General features: G+C 54.0%; 1 protein-coding gene across 2 annotated transcripts; it reads left to right on the top strand.

The window, feature by feature from the left end:
- Positions 1 to 382: 382 nt before the first annotated feature.
- Man2b2 (mannosidase alpha class 2B member 2) lies at positions 383 to 24353 on the top strand. Of its 2 annotated transcripts, none has more exons than XM_021162851.1 (19): positions 383 to 587; positions 1242 to 1388; positions 3039 to 3144; positions 5012 to 5184; positions 7117 to 7232; positions 9292 to 9469; positions 10244 to 10442; positions 12709 to 12899; positions 13654 to 13795; positions 15163 to 15296; positions 15762 to 16036; positions 16823 to 17014; positions 17361 to 17607; positions 17960 to 18070; positions 18179 to 18392; positions 20940 to 21056; positions 22235 to 22347; positions 23360 to 23477; positions 24052 to 24353. In XM_021162851.1, the coding sequence occupies exons 1-19, from the start codon at positions 450 to 452 to the stop codon at positions 24144 to 24146; spliced, it is 3006 nt and encodes a 1001-aa protein (XP_021018510.1). In that variant the 5' UTR covers positions 383 to 449; the 3' UTR covers positions 24147 to 24353. The 2 variants fall into 2 exon arrangements, with proteins under 2 accessions (XP_021018510.1, XP_021018508.1); XM_021162849.2 differs by having other exon boundaries at positions 15112 to 15296.
- Positions 24354 to 25407: the final 1054 nt, after the last annotated feature.

Genomic DNA, 25407 nt, shown 5'->3' with positions numbered 1-25407 from the left:
CCAAAGAGATTAAACATCTGCCCCAGCTCACCATCCAAGACCCCAGATTTGATTCTGAACCTACCAACCCTGACCCTTTCGTCGCTGTGTCTGTAAAAAGCCGGTTTCGCTTCCTTAAAATGAACTAAAAAATTTCAAGTCAAGCCACCCTGAGGCTAGAGGTCTGCGTCGGAGCGCGTGTTATCCTGGAAGGTTTCCCTCTGTGTAGACAACAGCGGTCTCCAAGTCTGGAGGTGGTGGCCTTGAGCTGCAAGGCCACCATATGGGGACGAGAGCTGCACTACACACTTTAGCCGACAAGGGGCGCCGTACCACACCAAGCTCGTGCCCTGCCCGTGGCTGGCTGCGCTCGCGCACTCCCGCCGATAGGCGGCGCCGCGGGTCCCGGACCCGGAAGTGGACCGCTCCACTCCGGACCCGCTGCCCTGGCAGCGTCCCACCGCCCAGCAATGGGGCCGCTGCGCTGGCTGCCGCTACTCGGCCAGCTGTTGCTGCTGTGTCCGCGGGCAGCGCAGCCCGCCGGCCCGATCCGGGCCTTCGTGGTGCCCCACAGTCACATGGACGTGGGCTGGGTCTACACGGTCCAGGTAAGTTGGAGCGTTCCTGAGCTCCTTGCACAGTAACTGCCTCCTGCGGGGTGTACCCGACCCAGCCGGGAAGAGAGGCGACCTGGGCTGCAGCACCCCACCCCACCCCCCAGCCTGATCCCCTGCTGTCTGAGCCTCAGCCTCAGGCTGGCCACTTCCTGCCTGATGGCATCTATCTTATTAGATGGTCCCTGCAAAAGTTAAGGCAGAGTAGTGTGTCCCCAAAGTGTGGATTGACTGGTAGCCAGTCTCGGGAATAAGCCTGGAGTAGCTTGGGTGGGGTAGGTTTCCAAGCAGGTGAATGTCAGCTGACTACAGGCAACTGGGCTGGTCCTCTGTGGTGCTGATATGAGGGCTAGCCAGTTCAGCTTCCTCTTCACACTCCTATCTGGCCAGATAAGCTTGGTATTGGGCCTGTAACCTCGTGGTTCTTTCTGCTCAAGATCTTGTACAGAGCGGGCAGGGAGAGGCTTTCTGTCCATTGGCTCAAGTTCCTTGTCTATAAAGAGAAAGTGGTGATCCCTGCCACATACCCCTAGGCCTGAGTACACCGGAGGTGTTAGACACCAGGGTACTTGGTCTCTTGTACTTCTCTTTGTTCCTTTGGACTCATCACTACCCTTGGGGCTGTTGTGATGGCTTCTGCCTCCCCAGGAAAGCATGAGGGCCTATGCAGCCAATGTCTACACCACCGTGGTGGCGGAACTGCTCCGTGGAGGGCCGCGGCGCTTCATCGCCGTGGAGCAGGAGTTCTTCCGGCTGTGGTGGGACGGTGTGGCCTCTGAGCTGCAGAAACAGCAGGTACGGTGGGGACAGGAGTGTCAGGACATGGGCCCCTAAGGTATCTCAAGTGTGAGAGGAAAGTTCCAGGAGGAGACTAGGTAGGGAGTTCCAGATGTGCTCAGGGACATGCTAGCTGTAAAACAAAACAAAACAACAACAACAATTAGGCTTGTGGTCAGGGCCACTGCCCATAGACAGGGTGACGTCATCTTTCTGCCTGTTCTTGGTAGGGGACCAGACATGCCCCTACGCTAGCATTTCTCCCAAGAAGCAACGGGAGTTGGTACTTAATCAACACCCAGGTGAACTTTGTCCCTTCCCCTATCTGCACACACTGACTCTCCCCTGCCCCTGGCTGGCCGTGTTTGGAACCCCTGTGGCTCAGTGACAGCTTAGTGTCACACAGTACAGAGAATGTGGGCAGTCTGGTGCCTGATCCTGCCACTGGCATCTGTAAGCTATGGCTTTCTCTTCTATAAGACAAGATAGCCGGCTCCCAACTCAAACAGCTCATGCCAAGGATTCTGAAGAGACACCTGGGGCTTGCCATTGGCATGTACCAGCTCTGGGGGATTGTTGCATAGACTTACAGGTATGGCCTGGCAGCTACCTCAAGGGTTTATAGTTTATGAATAAACAGGTATGGTTCAGAAACAGGGCTGTCTGACTTTAGAGGCTGCTTCTTCCAATGGGGTCTGTCTCCAACCCTCTGTGAAGGGTGTGGCTTTTGTGTAAAGCCCTAGGTAGGAATCTACTAGTGCAGTTCCCTGGAGGCCAGGATTTTGTCCGCTAGGAATCCCCAGTAGCTAGACACCTCCCCATATGTAACCGGTGCCTTGGGGTAAGCCACCTATAGATTCCACCCTCAGCACACAAGCCAAAAGTAACATAAAACCACCCACCCTCGTGCCCATACTTTTCTCTACCAACCCCTAAATTCATTTATCTAACATACATTCCCTAGCAAGACCACACTGAACCCCACATAACAAGGCCTGTCTCCCTCTAAATTGTCAATCCCCAAAAAAAAGACAGGATGAGGAATTGTTCCCTGAATTAAAGGAGCTGAATGAAAGATGACCATTTACGGGGACATGGGGTCCCAGGTTGAATGGTGTGCCAGAGAGGGACTGGCGGGGCAGCCCGAGAGGTTCACGGAGAGCCTGGCGTTGCACAGCAGTCTTAGTATTCTGTTTCCTAGTCGTGGTGATAGTACTAACTAGGCTTACCGTCATCCTCAGTCCTCTGGACCGACCACACAAAAGTGCTCAGAGTGAAGCAGGCTGCAGCCGGTTCACCGGAAGTGCTTCAGACAAAATAGAGTCAGGGAATAGACGTGGAAGTGTTCGCTCAAGAGAACCCAAAAATGTGGCCAATGAGTGAGTCTGGGGAGGGGTGTGAGAAAGCACACTGTTCTGTTCCTTCAGCTTTTTTAAAAAGTTATTTGAAAATTAAGAATACATTTACAGAGTCAGGCCTAGATCCAGGTCTCCGATAGCTGCTGTGGGTTATGTGCCTCTGAGTTCTGGGGACATGCTATGAACCAAGACAGGGTCCTCCTGCCTTTGTGGAGTGAGCCAGGGTGCGGTGTTTCATGAGGGACCCTGGGAAGTGCTGCAGGCTTGGGACCTGTGACCTGGCTGTCTTCTTCTGCCTGCCCGTGACCAGGTCCGCCAGCTCCTGCATGAAGGACGTCTGGAGTTTGTTCTCGGAGGCCAAGTCATGCATGATGAGGCTGTGACCCACTTGGATGACCAGATCTTACAGCTCACAGGTTTGGATGCTGGGCTCAGTTCTTTATCGTTGCAGATAAGTAGCTGGGAAAAACAGCCAAACTGTTGGCTTGGCCTATAGTTTCTGAGGGTTCAGCCTCCGGTCCCTGGCTCTGGTGGGCCCGTGGTGAGGTCACACAGCAGCTGAACCATGTGGGTAAGGTCACTGTTGATTTCATGGTGGATAGGAAGGAACCAGAGATAACATGGACCTGCCCCAATGGCGTACATCCCCCAATAGGCCCTACATCCTGAAATTTCCAGTACCTTCTCCTGGGAGCAAGCCCCAGTCCATGTGTCTGTGTGGAATACTTCCTATTCAAGCCAAGCCACAGTGGCCACTCTGCCTGTCACTCAGAGGCCTGGAGTGGGTAGAAGTATATGTCTGGCCTCCATGTCCTGACTTCTGCCTGCTTCTCCAAGCTGAGCGTAAAGGGAAACAGTGATCTTCTAGGTCTGCAGGGGTTTGAGTAGAGGGGCTAAGAACCAGACCCAGAGTCAGGAGTTCTAGGACCATCATGGCCCCATGGACCTGTGGCCTTGGGCAAAAGCTCTACCATCAAGCTCCGGCCTCTTCACTAAGAGATGAGTTTGATATTCTTGAGAGAAATAAGTCGGGATAATTCACAGGAAGTACTTTAAGTAGAATATATGGTTTCCTAAGAAATACCCCGTAAACGTTATCTGCCTTCACCATCACCATCATGACCACCATCACCATCATGACATCTCCTCCGTCACCATGGTCACTGCCATTATCATCAACACCATCATGACCACCATTATCTCCATTGCTACTGCCTTAGCCTTTATCACTACCACCAGCACTATTATTATCGTATTATTATTACCAATAACACCATTATTATCACTACCATTATCACACTGCTATCACCATTGATATCACAAACGCCACCACCATCACTAGCATCACTACCACTATCACCACTACCATTATCACCAATACCACTATCATCACTATGATTATCACCACTATCGTCACTACCATTATCACCACTACCACTATCATCACTATGATTATCACCACTATCGCCACTACCATTATCATCACTACCACTATCATCACTATGATTATCACCACTATCGTCACTACCATTATCACCACTACCACTACCACTGTTAGCACCACCACCACCACCGTCACCACTCCTGATCTTCACCACCACTGCCGACCCATCACTGCTACTGCAGCGCCATGCACCTTCTCCCCGCTGTCACCTCCAGTTACAGTGATGTACTTTGCTCACACAGCCCTCATGGAGGCTGAGGATGCCCTGGGATTCCTGGTCTCTTTTGCACAGGCGCTGGGTTAAGGATCGTTGCTGTTCTTGTAAAGGATCTGGGTGCAGCTCCTCGAATCGACACCAGGAAGCTCAGGGGTGTCTGTAACTCCAGTAACTCCAGCTCCAGGGCGCCCAGCGCCCTCCTCTGGCTTCTGTGGGCACCTGCACTCACATACACTTATCCACCTGCATTCACATGTTTGTTAAAAGTAAATCTTTCTTCAAGTCTGCGCTGAGCCAGGCATAAGGACCAGAACTTTGGGATCATATGGAACGATGTTGCTGGGGGCTGGGAAGCCATGTTTCAGTTTTGCAGATTGAAAGTTCTGGACCTGAATGGCGGTATGTGTAAATGTAACTGACTCTAAGAACTGTACATCCAGAGAGTGGTGGTAAATTGTTCGATGTATACAGTTAAGAGTTAATATAAAGCTGTCCTCTGCAGCCCTTGGGACTTACCCAGCCTCACACTGAAGCCTCACAGGGCACCCAGAGAGCCAGGGTGAGGGTGATGATGGGAGAGGCCACTCTGGTGAGCCCTGCTGGGTGACTTCTGTCTTTGCAGAAGGACATGGCTTTCTCTATGAAACATTTGGAATCCGGCCACAGTTCTCCTGGCACGTGGACCCTTTCGGTGCATCAGCAACGACCCCTACCCTGTTTGCCCTGGCAGGCTTCAATGCCCATCTCATCTCTCGGATTGACTACGACCTCAAGGATGCCATGCAGGAAGCTCAGGTGTGTCCCACGCAATACCTACTATCACCTCCTGCCGCCTTCCAGCCCTGCATTGGATTTTGTGGCAACTGCCTCACCCTGGTCTGACTCCTGGAGCTGCCTCCAAGAGTGGCCTTCTGCTCCCAGGCCTTTCCACCCCTTAGCTGGGCCTGGGCCTGGGCTGGCGCCTTCCTAGAGTTATTCATGTGGATTGGAGCTGAGCTGAACTCTGGGAATGTGGATGAAGATTAGAGGGACAGGGAGGGTGGGTTCAGCTGGAGACATTACACACATCATCCATAATGGGTTGATTGTGCTGGGATGGACCCGGCCTGGTGCTGGCTGTATTCACCCAGCATCCCCATCAGTGATGAAGCCGTGTTGGAGGTGAGGTGTCAAGTACACCTGGGCTTTGGGCAGCAGACTTGTGCCCTTACAGCGTTAGAGGCTGGGGTGGGTGTGCGGGGGGGTCAAGGGTCTGCCTAGCCTCTCTCCTTGGCATGCCAAGGGCCATTTTCTCCTCTTATCTCTGCTGTGGTGTGCTTATGTCTACATCCTCCATCCCATACTTCCCTTTAAACAACCTTTCTTCTCCCTTTGTCCCTGCTCCTTCCCTTTCCCTCCCCTCTTCCTCACTGCCTCCCCCTCCTCTCTCCTCTTCTGTCCTCCTCTCTCCTCCTCACTGCCTCTCCCTTCTCCTCTCTCCTCCTCTCTCCTCCTCACTGCCTCTCCCTTCTCCTCTCTCCTCCTCTCTCCTCCTCACTGCCTCCCCCTTCTCCTCTCTCATCCTCTCTGTTCTCCTCTCTTTACTTTTTTCTCCTCTGTTCTATTATCAGTGGGGACTGCAGCCAGGGCCGCCCTGCAATGCTTAGCAAATGCTCCGCCACTGAGCTATGCCCACTCCCCTTATATATGGGCACCAGTCCTGTGTTAGGAGCCTCCTTCTTTTAAAGATTTATTTTATTTTTAATGGCGAGTCCATCTGTGAGTACATCTGTGTGTGGGTGATGCGTAAGAAGTCCAGAGGGTCAGATGCTCTGGAACTGGAGTCATAGGCAGTTGTCACTGCCTGACATGGCTCCTGGAAACAAAACTCTGGTCCCCTGGAAGAATGGTATATGTTGGTCACCATAGAGCCATCTCTCTAGCGCCAGTTAGGATCCTTCTCCTTGGCTTGACTTGTCACAGCCATTCTGCACTGAGTGTCACTGTGCTAACAGAGAGCACGTCTTTGTGTGAGGCACGGCTATAGTTGCCCTACCTTGCCGATGGGGAGAGCAGGGCTCCAGAGGGGAAGTTACCCCATGCAAAATTGCCCAGGGGGCGGTGGTAGAGTAGGCCAGCAAAAGTTATACGCAGGTCCCCTGGGCTGCAAGACAGCATGATGAGGAGCATTTCGGTGTCACTGGCAAAGTACAGGCTGCTTGCTGAGCTCATGTGTGCACGTGACTAAAGTCACCTGTGGATGGCCCTAGAGCACTGGGTATGGCTTCTTCCAGCTTTTCACTCAGAAACCAGGTGGTAGATGGGTCTAGGAACTTGTATGGTGTCCCCAAGGCAGAGCTGAGCAGAACTGACTCTGGAGCCCCAAACCTGTCTCAGGCTGTGTGAGACTAGATTGCGGTATGGACTCTCCCATGGCTGTGGGTACTCAAACAGATCAAAATGAGCTTCTCTGAGGCCTGGTGGGAGTGTGGTGGGGGGTTTACCTGTGCACCTCCCAAAAGGCTTATCCCACCACTGCATGCTGGCTAATCTCACAGCAACATGTGGCCCTGGTATCACTTGACTTGTGGGGATCTTACAGAGGAGACACAAGGAGCCCTTGTCCCTGAGCCTTTGAAAGAGGCTGAAGGTGTGCATGTGTGATGGACTTGCAGAGGGGCTGAGGGAGGAGAACCGGGGTTCCAGCAAACACTGTCCTTGCCTTACCCCCTCCTCCTTGGCTCACAGAGGCTGCAGTTCGTGTGGCATGGGTCCCCATCCCTGTCGGGGCAGCAGGAAATCTTCACTCACGTCATGGACCATTATAGCTACTGCACCCCCTCACACATCCCCTTCTCTAACAGGTAGGTCCCCCTGTCTGCAGCTGCCCTGCTTGTCTGTGGACATCACCCGCTCCCAGGAGCAGCTGTGCAGGCCCTGGATCCTGTGGATCAGAAACAACATTTTAGTAGCTTCCCACATCCACCGATGAGGTGTCCCACGTGCAAGCCTCCTGAGCACGGGGTGCTCATAGAACCCCAGTCTGCTACTCCAAAAGCCAGGGCAGTTGACATCTCAGAATAGAGAGTAGCTCCCAAAGTGCTGTCCCCAACATTGTCCTCTGGCTTCCGTATGCATGCACACACAGGTGCCTGCGCACACATGCACACATAAGCATATACAAGATGAAAGGTTTTATTTTTTATATGTATTGATTTATTTTTATGCATCAGTTTATGTGCACCATGTGTGTGCAGTGCCCACAGAGGCCAGAAGGTGGTGTTGGATCCCCTCTGGAACTAGAGTTAAGAGGCAGTTGTGAGCTGCATAGTGTGAGTGCTGGAAGCCAAACCCGAGTCCTCTGCAAGAGGCGCTCTCAACTACTGAGCCCCCTGTCCTGTCCAAAGGATGCGCTTTTGATATAACCCTCACAGGGACATTGCACTTGACTTTGATGGGACCCTGCCTGCTCCAGGCCTCAGCTGTCCTCATCTACAAGGTGGAAAATTTGAGCCAGTGGATACCCAGGAAATTTGACCCTAGCACTGTGCCTCCCATTTCAGACTTCCCTTCATAGTGCCTCAGAGTCTCTTCACCCCCAACTCTCCTTCCTGCTTCAGTGGGATTGTCCCTTGCCCCAGTGACCAGCTGTCTCTCTGCCTGGACTGGGAGAGAGCTGAGTTACAGGGAAAGGCACAGGGCAGTGGATAGGGATTTTTCAGCCATGAGGACAGTTGTCTCCACACGCACCTCGCTGGCCTGGCTTTGCTGTAGGGTCAGCTGGAAAGTCAGTTGCTAGCTAAACCTGTAACCCAAAGCCCTCACCCCGTCAGGGATTACCATGTACAGGTGTCAGGGACAGAAAGGGGCAAGGTCACAGCACAGAAGCACCATACCGTCTCATAGAACCAGCCGTCGAGTGCCCTGTGGTGAGGAGGCCCCCTGCAGGCTAACAGACTGTCTGTGCTCTGAAGTTTGGAGGGCTTGAGTTCAAACCCTAGCTCTGCCCTGTGCGTCTGTGAGTTCTGCATGGGAGGGGCTCCAGGAGTGGAGAGCAAGCAGACAGGAGGCAGGGACAACACTTGGAGTGTCCTTGTCATTTGCGAGACTTCTTTGCTAGGCGCCGTGTCCTGAAGCTGTTTCTTTTGCTCTCCCCATCGACTCATTGTTTACCAAGGAGAGACCGGGCCTAGCCATGGCAGCAGGTGGTGCAGGGTCTCCTGGCTGCCACCCATGGCTGTGTGGCACGGACAGTGATGGTACTTCCTGGGCCTCTCCAGACCATGGAGACCAGGAGAACCTGTAGGGAGTGACCCTGTTGCTATAGAAACCTCTGATGTTTGCTCATCACAGATTTGGGGGTGGACCTTGAGAAAGGATTTTTTTTAATTGTTTGATTGGTTGGGGGGTTATGGTTTGTTTGGGGCTTTTTTTTCTTTAGAATTTTCTATTGTATATTGATGTTTTTCCTGCATGTACATATGTGTACTGGTATCTACAGAGGACATTGGATCCACTAGAATTGGAGTTACAGACATTTGTGCATCTTCCCGTGGGTGCTAGGAATCAGACTCAGATCCTCTGCAAGAGATGGCTCTGGACTCCTAAGCCGTGTCTCCCAGCCCCTAGTTTTGTTTTTCCTGATACAGTTTCTCTCTGTAGACCAGGCTGGCCTTGAACTTGTGTGAGGCTTCCTGTCTCAGCCTGGTGAGTGCTAGGGTCACAGATGTGGGCCGTCACTCTCAGCTTTGATCTTTATTTAACTGCATTACTTTTTTTAAATCTTAACTACTGCTATTCGGGGCAGTTTTCTACCCAAGATGAATTTCACCCTGACCTCAACCAAGCAAGGAGGTGACAGACCACAAGTAGCCTTAAGCCTCTTCACCAGGTCTCTTGTGCTCAGCCTCTGTCCTCCCTCAGGTCTGGATTTTACTGGAATGGTGTGGCCGTCTTCCCAGAGCCACCCCCAGACGGCGTGTATCCTAACATGAGCGAGCCTGTCACCAGAGCCAACATCCACCTCTACGCTGAGGCTCTGGTGGCCAACGTTAAACAGAGGGCTGCGTGGTTCCGGACACCCCACGTCCTCTGGCCCTGGGTATGACATGATCCACTGGGTGTCCTCAATCCTGCCAGGGCCTCCCATGAAGCCTATGGCAAGAGCAGCCCGCACATGAGGCAGGCTCTCATCTAGCCCATCTCTACCCAGTTCTCAATGCTTCACCCATCCCTGCAGACCCTGGGGCCTCACCCACTCTTCTAAACTGCCCCTGACCTACCTCCAGGCTGATAGACAACCTCCACCCCCACCTCCACCTCCACCACTCACGTTGTCTGGGACTGAAAGCCAGGCTAACCTGCTCGGCTCTGCATACATCGGGTGCCTTATCAGTGCAATGGATCTTTAGAGCTATCTGCCATGAGGCTTATGAGAGGGGCATTCCTGGGGGACAGCCCCATACCCTGACACTATTATTAAGCTGACTGCTCTGCAGGGTATTTGTCCCATCCATCTAACCGGTACTTCTATAAGGGTTTTCTGGAATCATTTTGCAGCAGGGATCTGGGGCTCAGAGATGTAAAGGAATTGTCCAGAGGCCACACAGCTACTTAGCTGTGCAAGTAGAAAGGGGTGGATAGGTGGCCCACTGGCTGCTTCCCCGATCCTGCTTGTGGTCAGGATGGGTGAGTCAGGGCTATGTAACAATCATCATCACAGTTAATCCTAGTGATGGTTTACATAAGAGAAACCTGACAGCTACTGGAGTCTTGAGAGTGGCTGGGCTACTGGGGGTGTCAGTGATAAGCCCTCTTGCCTGGGCGAGGGCTCTGCGGTTCCCAGAGGTTCCGACCGCTGCTCTGTGTCCTGCAGGGATGTGACAAGCAGTTCTTCAACGCCTCGGTGCAGTTTGACAACATGGACCCCCTGCTGGACTACATCAACCAGCGCACGGCCCAGTTTGGCATCTCGGTGCAGTACGCCACACTGAACGACTACTTCCAAGCCCTGCACGCCGCCAACATGACCTGGGGCATCCGTGACCACCGGGACTTCCTTCCCTATTCTTCAGGTAGGAGCCTTAGGAGGCTGGGGGGCAATCAGTATCAGGGGTCCAGCCTACCTCCCAGCTCAGTGTAAGTTCAGGGGTGAGGAGTACCAGGCCTATTCCCTCCTGCTCTTCCCACCTAAACAGCTGTTTCCCAGGGCCACACATGTGTAGTCATGGCTGTGGCCCGTGACTCCTGGGAGTGCCTTCCACCCACTCTTCCTACATACCCTCCCCCTGGGCAGCCCCTCCTCACACCAGGGTGGGCAGTCCAGTGCCTCTCCTCTGTGTTCCAGCAGCCACCCTTTCCTCTTGCTCTGCTCTGCCACTGACACTGTGCGGGATGTCATCTCTTTCCTGTGTCCTCAGAAAGGCCTGAGGACACAGCCTCTGCTCCCTGGCTGGTGGAAGTCTGGGAGCCATGCATGCAGCCTCACAGTAGGGCACACTGATGATTCTATTGCATCAGGCAGGGACCACGACCCATCCAGTCCCAGCTCTCTGGGCTCCAAGATACAGAGAAGGCACCCAACTTCAACACCAACAGGCTGGTGTGTACCCCCTGCTGGTAGCTACAGGGTCCATGTCTGCCTCGTTTCACTGCAGAGAGCCAGGGCATGAAGAAAGCATCCTCCCCACTCCAAGAGGTCCAAGCCCTGCGTCAGAGAGTATTGCCTTGTGCCTTTAGTGTGAGGCTGGGGTACAGCTCAGTGACAGAGCACTAGTCTAGCATGTGGAAGGCCTGGGCTCCATCCCCATGCCAAAAACAAAAGGCAGCTCTCCTCATTGCCTGTGTCACTCACTGTCTGTGAAGGGCTCCAGTGTCCTGCTTCTTGTCTCTTTTTGCCTTTTGCTTTTGCTGGAGGAGAAGCCCAGGCAGCGTGGGTAGGATGCTGGTTGGCACCCTTGAGTGGGACAGCTCAGAGACCAGAACACAGCCATGCCTGCCGGTGAGCTTGGCCCAGCCAGACACTCATGCACCAGCTGATCAGTCCAAGACTGGAGGAGGAGCCACGCTTGGGTGGCATCTGTTGGCTGACCATTTAGTACCATGTGATCACGGTGCCTGAAGCAGGGCCTCCCCTTGCCTTCCCGTGCCACAGTGATACCTGTGAGCCCAAGCCCGCCTGGTTTCATCAGTGAAAGATTAGGAGAGAAAAACCTCTGTGAAGGTTGCTCCCCTTCTACCCTGTTTCTTTCCCTTCCAAAGAAACTGCATACATAGGCTCCAGCTGCAGGGTCCCCTTGACTTAACTGCTGTAATTCTCAAGCCCTTGAACACCACCCTGTGGGTAGACATGGAGGGGACAGGGGTAGGAATGTAGGCACAGCCACAATGGTGGGGTGGGCTATGTTTTGTGAGTATGGAGTCCGAGAGGGAGAGGTTTTGTCTGTGGGTACCAGAGCTCCGTGAGTGGGAATGTCACGTGCGCATGGCTAAATGAAGATGACCTGGTATAGGACAGGAGTTGGGGGTGCCAGGCTTACAGCTTGGACAGCTGAGTCGCAGTGAATTTCTAGCCTTCTACCCACTCGGTTTGCTGGTGCAATTTGGACACCTAACTGTGGCCTTTCCTTGGGGCCACGTGACTGGCCACTCACTAGAGTCTGGTTCTGCTGGTCCTATGGGGAAAGACTAGGAAAACAGAGGAAGAAGCTAGACCTGGAAGAGGCAAGAAAGGAGAAATCACAAGGGCTTAAGACCTGCCTTCTGAAACAGCTAGCTGCCTCCCATCCTGTTTCCATGCCCCGCCTCTGTCCCGAGTCCCTAAGCAACCTACCAGGTGTCTCTCTGCTCCACCTCTACCTCTGCCTCCCTCTGAGGGCCTTGGAAGGAACCCTGCTGATATTCAGCCTGACCTAGGATTCCCTGAGGCCTACAGAGTCACTTACAAAACTATCCAGCTGTTCAGGGCTCTTCGTTTCTGATACCCACTGAGACCCCATGTCACCACCACCCCCTCTTCCCCAGCTCTCCAGCCTTTTGTGTATGTGGAGGCTGCATGCTTCTAAGGTGTGCTGTGAACTGTCTTCTCTCCTGTTGGGATACTGAAGCTCCTGCCTTGTCCCAGTGTGCCCAGCCTAGCCTGATGTCCCCAGCAAGCATCAGACCCTGGCCAGAAGTCCTAGGTCCTGGTCTCTTTGTGTGAGCCAGAGTTCCTGGTATCGCCACCAGTCCTGTTTGCTTCTCTGGGTGGCCTGGCAGAGCTAATACCCTGAGCTGTCCCCAGATCTACACTCAGACCTACAGGCTAGGCCCTCGGCCTCAGTGCGTGTTCCTACCCTCCAGAACCACATCAGGCCTGGACCGGCTTCTACACATCCCGGAGCACCCTCAAGGGTCTAGCGAGACAAGCCAGTGCCTTGCTCTATGCTGGGGAGTCCATGTTCACACGCCACATGTGGCCAGACCCCAGTGGGACTCTGGACCCTACCTGGGCCCTGCAGCAGCTCCAACAGCTTCGCTGGGCTGTGTCTGAGGTAAAGTCCCTATATGGCCATCGTGTGACTGGACCCTCTCGCGGTGTGTGTTTCTCCATGATATAGACAAGGAAACTGAGGTCCCCTCTGGGCATAAGACTGGTGCAATGTGACACTGGGCCACAGCAGAACCCCGGGTCTCAAGGCATCCACCCTTGGGTGGCTTCCTAAAGCTTCACACCTGTTCTTTGTCCAAAGAACAGAGAATAGACTGGCACCATTGCCCTTCCTGGATCCAAATGACAGGTCTCTTGGGCTCACTGCTTTTCCTCTCTGGGCCCCATTTCCTCCCCTATACATCCACCCCCACAGGATGGTGTGGCAATGGAATGGCACAGTGGCCGTCTCCACCCACCTCCCTCCCCTGTATCCATGGGGAAATGGAGGCACAAGAAGTCTTGTAGAGAGGCAGAGAGACTTTCAGTGTGCAGCAGAGCAGTGGAATGTGTGGCTTCAGCCAGGAAAGCTTAACATCCTGCTCTACCTCTCCCTGGTGTGGTGAAGCTTCACTCCCTACTCAGAACACCAGGAGGAGCCAGTACCCACACGGGAAGACAATGACAGAGGGGAAGCTGGGGCTCAGGAGGACTCTGACAGGGCATTTCTATGACGTCAGGAAAAGCCAGGCCAGGACTTTAGCCTGTTTTCCTTCTGTAAGATGAGAGGGATGCCTGCCTTCCCTCTGATGTTCTGGAAGCAGACACCTCCCAGGACCAGGTCTGACACCCGTCTTCCTTGACTCTGGCGGTGACAGGTCCAGCACCACGATGCCATCACAGGCACTGAGTCCCCCAAGGTGAAGAACATGTACATGGAACATCTCAGGATGGGGATGCTGGGCGTGCGCAAGCTGATGGTTTCCATTGCCATGGGCGGGCCCCCAGGGTCTGGCACAGGTAAGCCAGGTCCCTTCGAAGAGCCAGTGGCTTGGCTTTGAAAAGAGTCTGGGGCCAGGAGTGATAACATATACCTATAACCCCAGCATTAGGGAGGCAGAGGCAGGTGGATCTCTAAGTTCAAAGCTACCTTAGTCTACATAGTAAGTTCCAGGCCAGTCAGAACTACTTAACAGAGAAATCCTGACTCAAGGGGAAAAAAAAAGAGTCTGAGACAGACGTGGAGACCAGAACCTCACATGAGCCTGAAGCCCTATGATCCCAATACCAGGGGTGTGATCTTGCCGGCTGGTTCAGTGCTTTGGGCCCGGTTCTTCACCCTGGAATCCAGGATAGGCTGGTGGCACCGTTGGACTGAGCAAGAACCACTGCTGAGCCCTGGGTGTTTGCTGAGTCTAGAACGCTCCTGTGGCATTTAATGCCTTGCATAGCCCACAACAGGGAGTCTCATTTCTGAACCAAGGGACCTGAGACTCTGAGAGATCACAGCTCAGCTCAGGCTCACCAGCAAAGGAGGGCAAGAGCCAGACTTTGAACCTACCACCCCGTGCTCCCTGCTGTGTCCTCTGGCCCAGGCCTGCTGGTCCAGCTTTTCCTCTCAAGCCCAGCTGGGCTGCAGGTGACCTCCAGGCAGCCATGGCCCAGCTCCTATGTCCATAGAGTGTCACACGTGTAGAGTGACTGTCATACAATGGGGATGTTTGAAACCAGGGAAACCAGGAGCAACCAGGGACAAGGCCCCAGGTCCCTGAGCCCTGCCTTGTCCCTCTTTTGCTTTTGGCTGGCCCTTTCTAGCCTCTCTGGTCTTCTTCACTTCCATGACAGGGTCTGGGCTGTGTCTCCTACTTACCCTACCCTTCCAGCTCTTTCTGTGTGACCCAATCCAACCTGTAGGTTCTGTCCAGGGCTGGCCACAGACCCATCCTTGTCCAGGGGACAGAAGTCTGATAGGAGCAACAATTGAAGAAAGAAAAGAACCTAGCTTGTGACATCAGTGCTGGGTAGGGCAGTAAGGTGACCTGTGCCTTCCCATGAGCACACAGATAGGCTTCCTCCATCAGGGAGGAAGAACCAAAAAGTTAACTGGGTAGAGGGGACAGCTAGGCCCGAGGAGGGAGGCTGGAGAGCAGGCAGTACACTCAAGGATCCAGACATGAGAGATGGAACAGAAAGGACACCAGACCTGCATCATAAGAGCCTCTAGTGCTGGTCGGGCACTCAAAGCCTTAGATCCAGGCCACACCCCTTCCTTTCCACATCTACCTAGGGACTCTGGAAGGCCAGGTCTTACCTATCTCATTTCCTCTCTTATCCAGGAGCCCCCAAAGACATCATGGGGCCTCAAGTGACACCTGTCCTCTCTGTAGACACAAGGCCTGTGGGATACTCCGCCTCTGTGTACAACCCGCTGGCCTGGAAGATCACCACCATTATCACCCTGACTGTCGCTTTCCCCGATGTCAGCGTCACCGATGAGATGGGCCACCCGGTGTCAACACAGGTATGGGCGAGAAGTCCTGCTGGAGAGCATTTGCTGTCTGCCACTTGGTGACCTCGTTCCACTGCACCTATGCAAAGGCCCCGAGCGTCTTAAAGACGCACTGTAACAGGTGCCAAGGTTGGGGTGAGCTCTAGGCTGCGCCCCCTCTGCACTCCTGAGCCATTCAGTATGAGTCACATGGTCTCTTGTCATTGTTGTGTACCACCCCCCCATACACCACTGGCAGCATGGGGAAGGACAAGACAAAAAGGAGAAGTGAGTGGAAGGCAAGGCCCCTGAGATAGTGTATTCAGAGCCAGGGAGTGTCTCGGAGAGCAAACCTGTAACCTGTAAAGATGGCATGGGAATCCTCAGGAGGTAGAAGGCCACCACTGCCTGGGCAGACAGTGGGCACCCACTCCATTGTGTGCGGCCAGAGTTAGGAGGTGACTGAGGTGACTTCCTCTCCATGCTGCTGACTTGTAGATTCAGAACTCTACAAAGGACCCTTCTGCATACGACCTGCTCATCCTGACCACCATCCCCGGCCTCAGCTATCGGCACTATCAAGTCCTGCATGCCCGCGGGGACCAGGCAGGCACCAGGGAGCTGGTCGCCCCCAGGGCCAACACCCTCAAGTTTAGTCTCAAACTGAGGAAACAGACCTGCCAGGAAGGCAAGCGTCTGGTGCCCGTGATGAATGACTGCTATACTCTGCTGTTCGACCAGGACACCAACATGTTACATAGCATTCAGGATAGGTAAGGTGAGGCCAGTGCTGCCGCCAGAGTGTGTCTAGGGCCGGGATACATGGACAGCGTCCTGGGACCCCCCCTTCTGTGATCACCCTCCCCAGGGAAGGACCAGGTGATAGCAAGGCCCCCTCCTGTTCTTGTGTCCTTAGGAGGGGGGCCCTGTGCCACTGCAAAATGGCTGCTGTAACTGTCTCTTCTCAGAGTCCTGACCCATAGACAAAGGGAAGACTGAAGGGCTCCAAGGCAAAGGTGCTCACGTGGTCTGCTTCTCTAAGTACAAAAACAGTTGTTCTTCGGGAAATACCTACACTGTTTAAAACAGAAAGGGTCTTTAATACTCTGTTCCCACCAGCCCTCACCTGTTCACCTATGCACCGAGCCAGCCACTGCCCTCCATATCTGTGTGTCCTTACCCACCCCTGGGTCCATATGTCCACCCACTCACCCATGTCCCTGGGGATAAAGGGTATGAAGGATCTCTGGCACATGACACAGTGATAGCTTGGGTTGGCATGATGCAACTCCACTCTTGTGCCAGTGTGGCCTCTGAAGAGCAGTCTGGGGACAGTGCACCCTGATGGCAGCCTGTGTGCGGCCTCCCTCTTGTGACGTCACCTGACAGTTCCTGGCTGTGTGTGCGACCAGAGGTTTTCCCCTGAGGCCTCCAGTGACTTCCTCAATCTCCCGGGGGACATTTTCTTCCATCCTGATCCCCAGCTACACACAGCCCTGCCGCAGGTGAGTGATCTTGCTGAGGGCGACACCAACCATTCTCCTCTCCCACTCCTGCAGACAGAGCAACCGCACGGTGCACATGACCCAAGAGTTCCTGGAGTACCAGGCCAACGGGGATGTGAAGCAGGGCCCCATTTCTGACAACTACCTCTTTGCACCCAAGGACACCGCTGAGCCTTCCTGGGAAGCGGTGGGGATGGAGATGGTGGCAGGCGCGCTGGTAACGGACATAAGGCAGTATTTCTACAGGTTCGTTTCCGGGTGGGCGGGTCAGTGTTGTGTCTTCCCCCAGAGCCCCTGTCCCTGTACTGGGGCATGACCCTGGCACATGACTAGTCACTGATAGCTGCATGAGAGAATCGCTCTCCTCTGCCCGTGCTTTTTGCAAACTCCTGAGCCATCGTGTTGTGGGTAGCTGAGTCAGAGCATGGGAGAGGGGCTCTCTTTACTCCATGAATGGTCCAGGGCTTACATAAATCTCCACAGTCCTCCCTGGGTTGCTCCCATAGCTGCCTCTTGGCACCCGGCATCCTGTATGGAAGGAGTAGCTTCCAGCCAGGCCCTACATCACTCTCTCCCATGCCCCCCTTCTCAGGAACATAACAGACCAGGAGTACATCTATTCCATCCACACCCGTCTGGCCCACCCGAGCCTTGCTGGGGAACTGCTCTGCCAACGGATAGAGCAGCAGTACCGAGTGGGCCCCCTGGACCTAAACCGTGAGGCCATCCTGAGGACCAGCAGCGACCTAAACAGCCAGCAAGTCCTCTACTCTGACAACAACGGCTACCAGATGCAGCGGAGGCCCTACAAGGCTTTCAAGAGCAATCCCATCCCCCAGGTATGCCTGTAGCAGCTCCATGCTGTTCCCAAGCATGGCTCTCCTGACCCTGTTAAGCATCTGCTCATAGCAATAGCAAGACCCCTGGGGAGAGCTGTTTCAAAAGCCCTGATCAGGATCTGCCCTGTGGGCTCTGCATCCTGGCATCGACCTGTTTCCCTGCTACCTAATTCCTTGGCTTTGTCAGGGGCTCATCCTTGGTGCCGTGTGTGTTGAGTCCTTAGCAGGGGCCAAGAGTCCCATCAGCCAAGCTACACGGCTCACAAGCAGCTCTGCCACTGTACCTAGGAGACAGGCTGGTGTCTGCCTGACCCCATACTGAAGCTGCCACTGGTTGGCATTGTGTCTGCAGAATTACTACCCCATGGTACAGTCAGCCTTCATCGAGGATGACAAAAGCAGGCTGGTGTTGCTGGCAGAGCGAGCGCACGGTGTCTCCAGCCAAGGGAATGGGCAGGTGGAGGTAAGAGAGGCCTGGCTGTCCCCCACCCCCACCCCACCCCCCCATGGGCCCTCACAGCCATCCACAGCATGGCCAGGGCCAAGGAAGGACCGCAGGTGATTTCTGCAGGTGATGCTCCATCGACGGCTGTGGAACAACCTGGCCTGGGACCTGAAGTACAACCTCACGCTGAACGACACTTCCATTGTCCACCCGGTGCTCTGGCTCATGCTGGGGCCCAAGTCCACCATGACGGCCCTGCACCCAAGGAGTGGGGTGGCTCTGCAGCACGGGCCCGTTGTGTTGTTAAAAGAAGTGGCTGACGAAGAGACGCCCATTCACGGTGAGCATCACCACTGCCTAGGATGCACCCACCAGGAGTAGTGGCTCCTGCCTCAGGATTCTGCCCAGCTTCGGACGCAGAGTCTGAATGCTGTCTGTGGCTCCCTCAAGCTTACTCTGCTAGTCGTTACAGAGACAGACCCACGCCTGTCCCCTACCCCTCCTCTCTCTCCCCTCAGTCTTCTCCATCTGCTTCCTTGCTGTGTCTTTTTCTTCCTTAACATGATCCTGCAACACCATAGAACTTCAGGTGTCGGAAGCACACCACTTAAACGACTGGCTGACTAGAGGTAGGCTGTCAATGCCTAAGAGTGCTTCTAGTCCAGGGACGTCTAGCCTTTAGGCTTCTGGCAACATTAGACAAAGAATTGTCATGGGCATACACATTAAATCCCGAAGTATAGACAACCTGTGGCCCTCGGCTTATGAGAGCACACATACGTATTCCATGTGGTGTTGCAAAGTGACTGTCATCTGCGGTGCCCACGTTTGAGAACTGTAGTCAGTTCCCAAAACAAACAACCAAATCACTAAAGGAGCTCAGCGTCATGAGTGAGTTTATGACCTTACAATGGTTGCATCTGTAGCTGTCCTGGGCCACAGGTTAGACCCCTGTAGAACCTACCTAGCCATGATCTAAAGTCAGTGTTCGTGCTGTGCCTCCCGCAGGCCTCCTGTGACAGCCTCATGGCTCTGTGTCGTATCTGAGGTCCTGGCATGCTGCGTTTTTAAAGGGTTCAGCAGTGCAGCCTCTGCACAATGAGGCCCAGAGAGAATGCGCTTCCATCCTCACACCTTCAACTGCGCTGTCTCCCTACTCACTGGCAGAGGTTCGAGTTAGAATGTTTGGTTTTTCAACCAGAGCCCTCCCTCCCGGGTATTAGAAGGCAGGTGGCTGTCACTCACCTCTGCAGGGAATGTCTCTTAAACTCTTGCCATGTGTAGTGTTTAAGGTGCAGCCTTTGTCCTGCAGTTGTCAGGGTGACTGAGAATGGGTGGGGGATATGGTCATTCCAAGAATGTTTGATGGGAACATACTGCCAAGGGCCTGGCACCTTATGTTTGGGGGAGCATGAGACACCCCACATATACACCTGGGCTTAGCAAAGACCAGATGCAGAACTGGAATCTTTGGTTGAGCAGAGCCTGGGGAATCCATTAAGTAAGAGCCAAAGCCAGGCAGGCACTGCAAGCCATGCCTGGGATCGCAACGTTTGGAGAGCATTGCTGTGTGTTCAAGGCCAGCTTGGTCTGAGCAGTGTGACCCCATCTTAAAAAGAGAGAAAGAAAGAGGAAGGGAAATAGAGAAAGGAGGGCAGGATGGCTGTGGGTGTCTAGGGAGCAGGTATTCCTGGCAGTTCTTCCACTCTGTCCTCACACTGCACACTGCAGACGGCCAGGTGGGGTATGCGCTCCCCCTAGTGGCTAGCATCTTTACTGCAGGCAAAGATTCAGTATGTCTTAAAAGTCTCTCTCTCTCTCTCTCTCTCTCTCCCCCTCCCTCCCTCTCTCCCTCTCTCCCTCTCTCCCTCTCTCTCCTCCTTGAGCAGCTGAAAGTCATGCTCTGAGGTCCAAATATTTCAGAATCATAATTGACCTCAAGACCTAGAACCTCCATAGGCCAACCCCTCCTCTTACCTGAGCTGTCTGCCTTCCTCCCCCTCCCCCCTCCCTTTCCCCTCCCCCACGAGACGGGACTATATACCTATACCTCCTTGGCTACTCTCAGCACTTGTCTCCCACCATGTGAATCAGCTGCCTGTCTGTCACAGAACACCTGAGATCATCAACCTAAAAGTAAGGGATTTAACTTGGCCCACAATTTCATGGACTTAGTCTGTGGCCACTTGTCCCTGTTGCTTTTTGGTGGAGGGAGAGGAAGGGGCTAGAGTCCCAGTGACCTTCACAAGGGCACAGCCTGGTGACCCAACTTCTTCCCCTAGGCCTCACCCCCTCAAATAGCCCAGAGGAGGGGGACAAGGCTTTTATCACATGGGAAACAGGAGAGCCAAACCTCACACCGTACAAAAGGAGCTGGGACTCCAACTTTGTAGGCCTGACTGAAGCAGTCCTGGGGACAGGCCCTATTGGTTCCATCTGAGTCAGGTGGCCCATGCCTAGACCAGTCCGTGTGACTGGAGTATGGTGCGAAGGTGGCAGCGCCTGTTGGAAGTCAGGTGGAGGGAGGGGTCAGAGGGCCCCTGGGATGGTGAAGAAAGGGGAAGGCTTGCTAGAGAGTGTGAGGCAGCACCTTAGTCTCCTCATCTGTGGTCTGAACTGGCCAGGTGACAGGTTCAAGTCCCTCCATAGCTTAAGCTGTGTAGCAGCGACTGGATGTGGTGAGAGCAGCTTGGGGGCAGGAAAGGCCTGTGGGTGTGGATCAAGGGTAGGATGGGGGGCCTGAGGTGTGAACTTCACACCCATTGTGCTATGGGTTGCGCATGGGTGACTGGGAGATGGCTGGAAGGGGCACAGGCCCCGTGTGGAAAGCTGAATTCCTAAAGCAGTCGGTCCCAAAGCCCCTCTTCACTGTCTGTCTGCCTTCCAGGACCCCACAATCCCTGGCCTGTGACACTGCCCCCAAACCTGCATCTGCAGATCCTCAGCGTACCTGGCTGGACGTACAGCAGGAGCCATGCCCAGCACATGAGGAACCTTCAGAGGGGTGAGGCAGCCGACCAGGGCGACTCTCCCCGCTCTCTTCTCTTCCCCAGGAAGTCCTCACAGCTTTGCCAGGTCCCCTGGCCCCTCAGCTGTCACCTAGGAGGAGACCAAGGCCTGCAGTCAAGTCAGTGAGCTGGGACAGGTTTGGTCCCAGCATCTGGCTCCCAGCCACACCCCCTCTGCAGATGGAGCCCACACGGTCCCCAGACAGTGTCCTCGGGCTGCCCTGTGTTAGGATCTGTGTCAGTCAACCCTTCCTCTCGTGACAAAGCACCTGGGGAAATGAATGCAAGCAGCCAGGGCCGGTGCAAGGAAATAACTCAGGGAGACAGAGCTGATCCAGCCCACAGCCATGGAGGGTACAGCCCATCATGGCAGGGGCTACGTGGAAGATCAGCAGCTCAGTTCATGATGTAAGCAGAGACAGACAGACAAAGTTTACATTTCCTGCCTTCCTCCTTTCCTCTTGTTTTCCACTTGGGCCTCCATGGGAAGATGGCGACATTCCTGATAGGTCTTCCCACCTAGGCTGATCCCCTTGGGGGACACTGAGAAAGTGCTGTGTCAATCTCCTAGGGGTCTCTCTCCATCCAATCAAGCTGTCACTCGAGATCGGGCACCATATGCTCCTTTCAGACAGCCCTCCTGCAAGTACTACACTTCTACTCACCCTCATGTCGGGGTTGGGACAGCCTGGGTGTCAGGAGTTTCCTTAGTTCACTCAGCAGATGCCCCTTGTCAGGGTGTCGAGGTACCTGGTTTCTGGGCCCATTAGACAGTGAGAACAATGAGGAGGGAAGCAGGCATGGGGGACATGCCACCTGCCGGGAAGCAGCACACCTCTGTGCCCACTTGGTGTTGAGGCACATGACCACGGCAGCTCATGACCACACCCAACTCCGGAGCTGGCAGGGAGGAACAGGCTGGAGGATCTGAGGGCCCTGGCATCTGCCCCTGTGGCATGCGAGAGGTCCAGTGTTGGCACAGCCCTACCTGGATCCTGCCTCTGCTACACGTGAGCCACGTGACTGTGGACAGGTGACTGTTCCTCTGAGTGACAGCTGCAGGTGTGGGCCATGGGGCTATCCTGAAGGAAGGCTGAGATACGGAATAGAGTCCCGAGTGTAAAGCCTTGAGCTTGATCAATGGAAGTCCTCACTGCCGTGTCCACACCCACAGGCCACCCGGAGAAGCCACAGGCCAACCTGCAAAGGGTGCTGCTGCGCCTGCGCCACCTGTATGAAGCAGGGGAGGACCCAGTACTGTCTCAGCCTGCGACAGTGGATCTCAAGGTTAACAGCCCAGGCTTACCCCACCCCTCCAAGTATGCTCTACCAAGGGGAGGCAACCCTGCCTGCAGTCCTGCCCTGAGCTGCCCCTTAGTCGGGGGACCACTGGGCATGTGCACATTTCCCCATCAGCACCATAGACTACATACGGTTCTTTCTTGTTTAATTTTGTACCAAGAGGTGGGTCTGGGGGAGGGCCTGTGGCACCCATGTGTGTTTGTATGGCTGTGTAGACACGTGCATGCAGGTTCACATGCTGCACACACACATGTGCACATGAGACCAGAACACATTGTCAGGGTGCCACCCTCTCTGTCGTTTCTTTTTTGAGACAGGGTCTTCCATTGAACCTGGAGCTCCCTGGGTGGCTAGGCCAACCACCGAGCTTTAGAGAACCCCCGTCTCTGCCCCTTGTCCCCAACACTGTGGTGACACACAGGACAGACACTTTAGCAGCTGAGCCACCACCTCCTTGGTGCACTGCAAAGCCTTTCAAACAACATGGACAGTCACCTGTGTCACCAGAAAACCTGTTCTCTCTTTGAATGCCAGTTCTCCCTGGAGTTTGTGGGAAAGGTGACTTAGAGCCAGAGAATCTAAGTCCGTGTCCAAGTACACAAGTGGTGCCAGGCTCCCTGAGGCTCAGCCTCCCTACCTGCTAAGCTAGAGAGGTATAAGTTCTGGGCTCAAAAGGTGGCAGAGAGGAAATGGTGCAGGCATGGTGCCTGCCATCTCTCAAGCCTCCAGGCTTCTCCCCATCTTGAGGCCTGCCCCCCACGGGGGTTGGGGCTTGCTCATCCAGCAAGCCATCAAGGGAGGCACCCACCCCAAGTCTTAGTTTCCTTACTTGGAACAGGTTGGTGTCTGCCCTTGCAGATGAGATGAGCCAGGTGTGAGAGGCGCTGAGGCAGAGACCCAGGATTCACAGCAAAGTGGGTGGCCACCCTTCTGTTCTGGTTAAATGGTCTTCCTGGATCTGGGGCATCAGCAGAGACCTCCCCTCCTGTCCCTGCAGGTTGTACTTCGAGGACTGGGGTCTGTCATGGCTGTGGAGGAACGCTCACTCACAGGGACCTGGGATGTGCGGATGCTGCAGCGCTGGCACTGGAACACAAAGACTGGCCACCTAAAAGGTTTGAGGGCCCTAGAAAGCCCTGCCAGGCTAGGGAGCAACACAGACCCGTCCTGTGCTGAGTGGCCTCATGTGGCTACTTCCCCTCTCTGAATCTACAACCATTGTTAATTACCAGATTAAGTTAAAACAGCTGTGGGTCAATAGCCCTCCTGCTAGGGCTCCACAAAGGTGTGTGTGTGTGTGTGTGTACATCTGTGTGTCTGTCTGTGTGAGAGAGTATTTCAGCCATGCAAGGAGGGAACAGGATGATAAAGATACTCCCTGCCAAGGCTGGAGCTCACAGCCCCAGCAGGACTTGAATAGAGCTAGTGAGGTCGGGGTAGGTTGGTTTTGGATGGTCCCACTCAGTCCTTAGGTACTTAGCACAGCCCCCCACAGGGAAATCCCCGCCCTTCAGGGTAGCCACAGGGGAAGCTAAATGATAAGATCCACTTCAGCGGGAGTCCTAGCAGGAGAGGACAGCCAAAAGCCATCCCCAAGAGGGAGCCACAGCAGACTGTAGGAAGCTGTGGGGCTCTGAAGGGAGTCCAGGAGGAAGAACCAAGCAGACAGAATTCCTTTGTCATCCCCAGGCCACCACACCTCTCCACCAAGGCCACCAGGAGGCTCCATCATCACCGTTTACCCTAAGGAAATTCGGACCTTCTTCATTAACTTCCAACAGTGACATCAACGCATTGGCCCCAGGGACATGGACCTGGAAACCCCACCCCACCCCACCCCCCAAAAAACAACAACTACAGATCCAGAGGGAGGAACAAGCTGCTCATCGGACAGCTGTGTGGCAGGAAGTGGCCATGTGGGGAGAGGGATAGCTCTTATTATTTTTTTTTTAATAAAAATTAAGGTCTGGGCTCTTCTTTCCCATGTTCAAGCCAGGCCTCTCTTCTCACTTGAGTAACCCCTCCCTCCTACCCACTCTCAACTGTTAAAAAGAGCCTTTATTTTTCAAAAGTTAATGTGAATGAATTATAGAAAATTCAAAGCCAGCAAGAAGAAGGTTGCACAGACAAAATGGCTCACAGCAGACCTTCAGGTCCCATGTGTGACCACGGCATGCCACAGTATGTGCCTAAGATGTACATTGTGTGTCTGTCATGCCTCCCACACACTTACCAATCCAAACCCCCATTGTGAGACTATTTTAATGACCAATAATACACTTTACTAACTCTCTTTTATAGAGAAAAAAAACAATCTGGCCTCCGATTTTCTGTGTAGCAAAGACACTGGATACAGTACTCACTGACAGAGTGGGTTACCCTCCTGCTCTGCTTAGGCACAGAGTGCAAGGCATGATATTAAGAGTACCCAGCACCATGTTCATACTGTTAACAACGCTGCTGAGGGGGTGCACACCCATAATCTTAGCACTGGGAAGGTTGACACAGGATTTAAAAAAAAAAAAGTCAGGGCTAGGGAAGTCAGCTGGCAGAGTATTTGCCTAGTATCCACAGGCCCTAGATTCAGTCCCTAGCGCTCCTTAAATTAGGTGTGGCTGTGTAATCCTAGCGCTTGGGAGATGGGGACAAGAGGATCAGGAGTTCAAGTCATCCTGAGCTACACAGCAAGTTCCAGGCCAGCCTGGGATGCACGGGATACTGCTTCAAAACAGCACACACACAAATTGTTGGAAACGCTGATAAGAAGGCCAGTTGCACCTAGCTGACTCGGGCATCTTTGTAGTGCAGCCGAGAGTGGTGCATAGGGACAGCCAGGGCTACACAGAAACCCTCTCTCAAAATCACCTAGAGTTGCTCACCAGTGCTTACCGCTGCCTGTGTGAGACCCTACGCTATTCGTAGCGCTACCCATCCCTTCAGTATAGTCCATCCAAGTCTGTCTTTCCTGGGTACTCTGTTCTGACTTCTGCCATGCACTGAACAAATCCTGGCATGCTGCCTGGTGTTACCATAGCAGGCTCCACA

Source organism: Mus caroli, unplaced genomic scaffold (genome assembly GCF_978045245.1).
Source record: "Mus caroli unplaced genomic scaffold, Mus_caroli_1 scaffold_4, whole genome shotgun sequence".
Lineage (NCBI taxonomy): Eukaryota > Metazoa > Chordata > Mammalia > Rodentia > Muridae > Mus > Mus caroli.
This window is presented reverse-complemented; position numbering and strand designations above follow the sequence as displayed.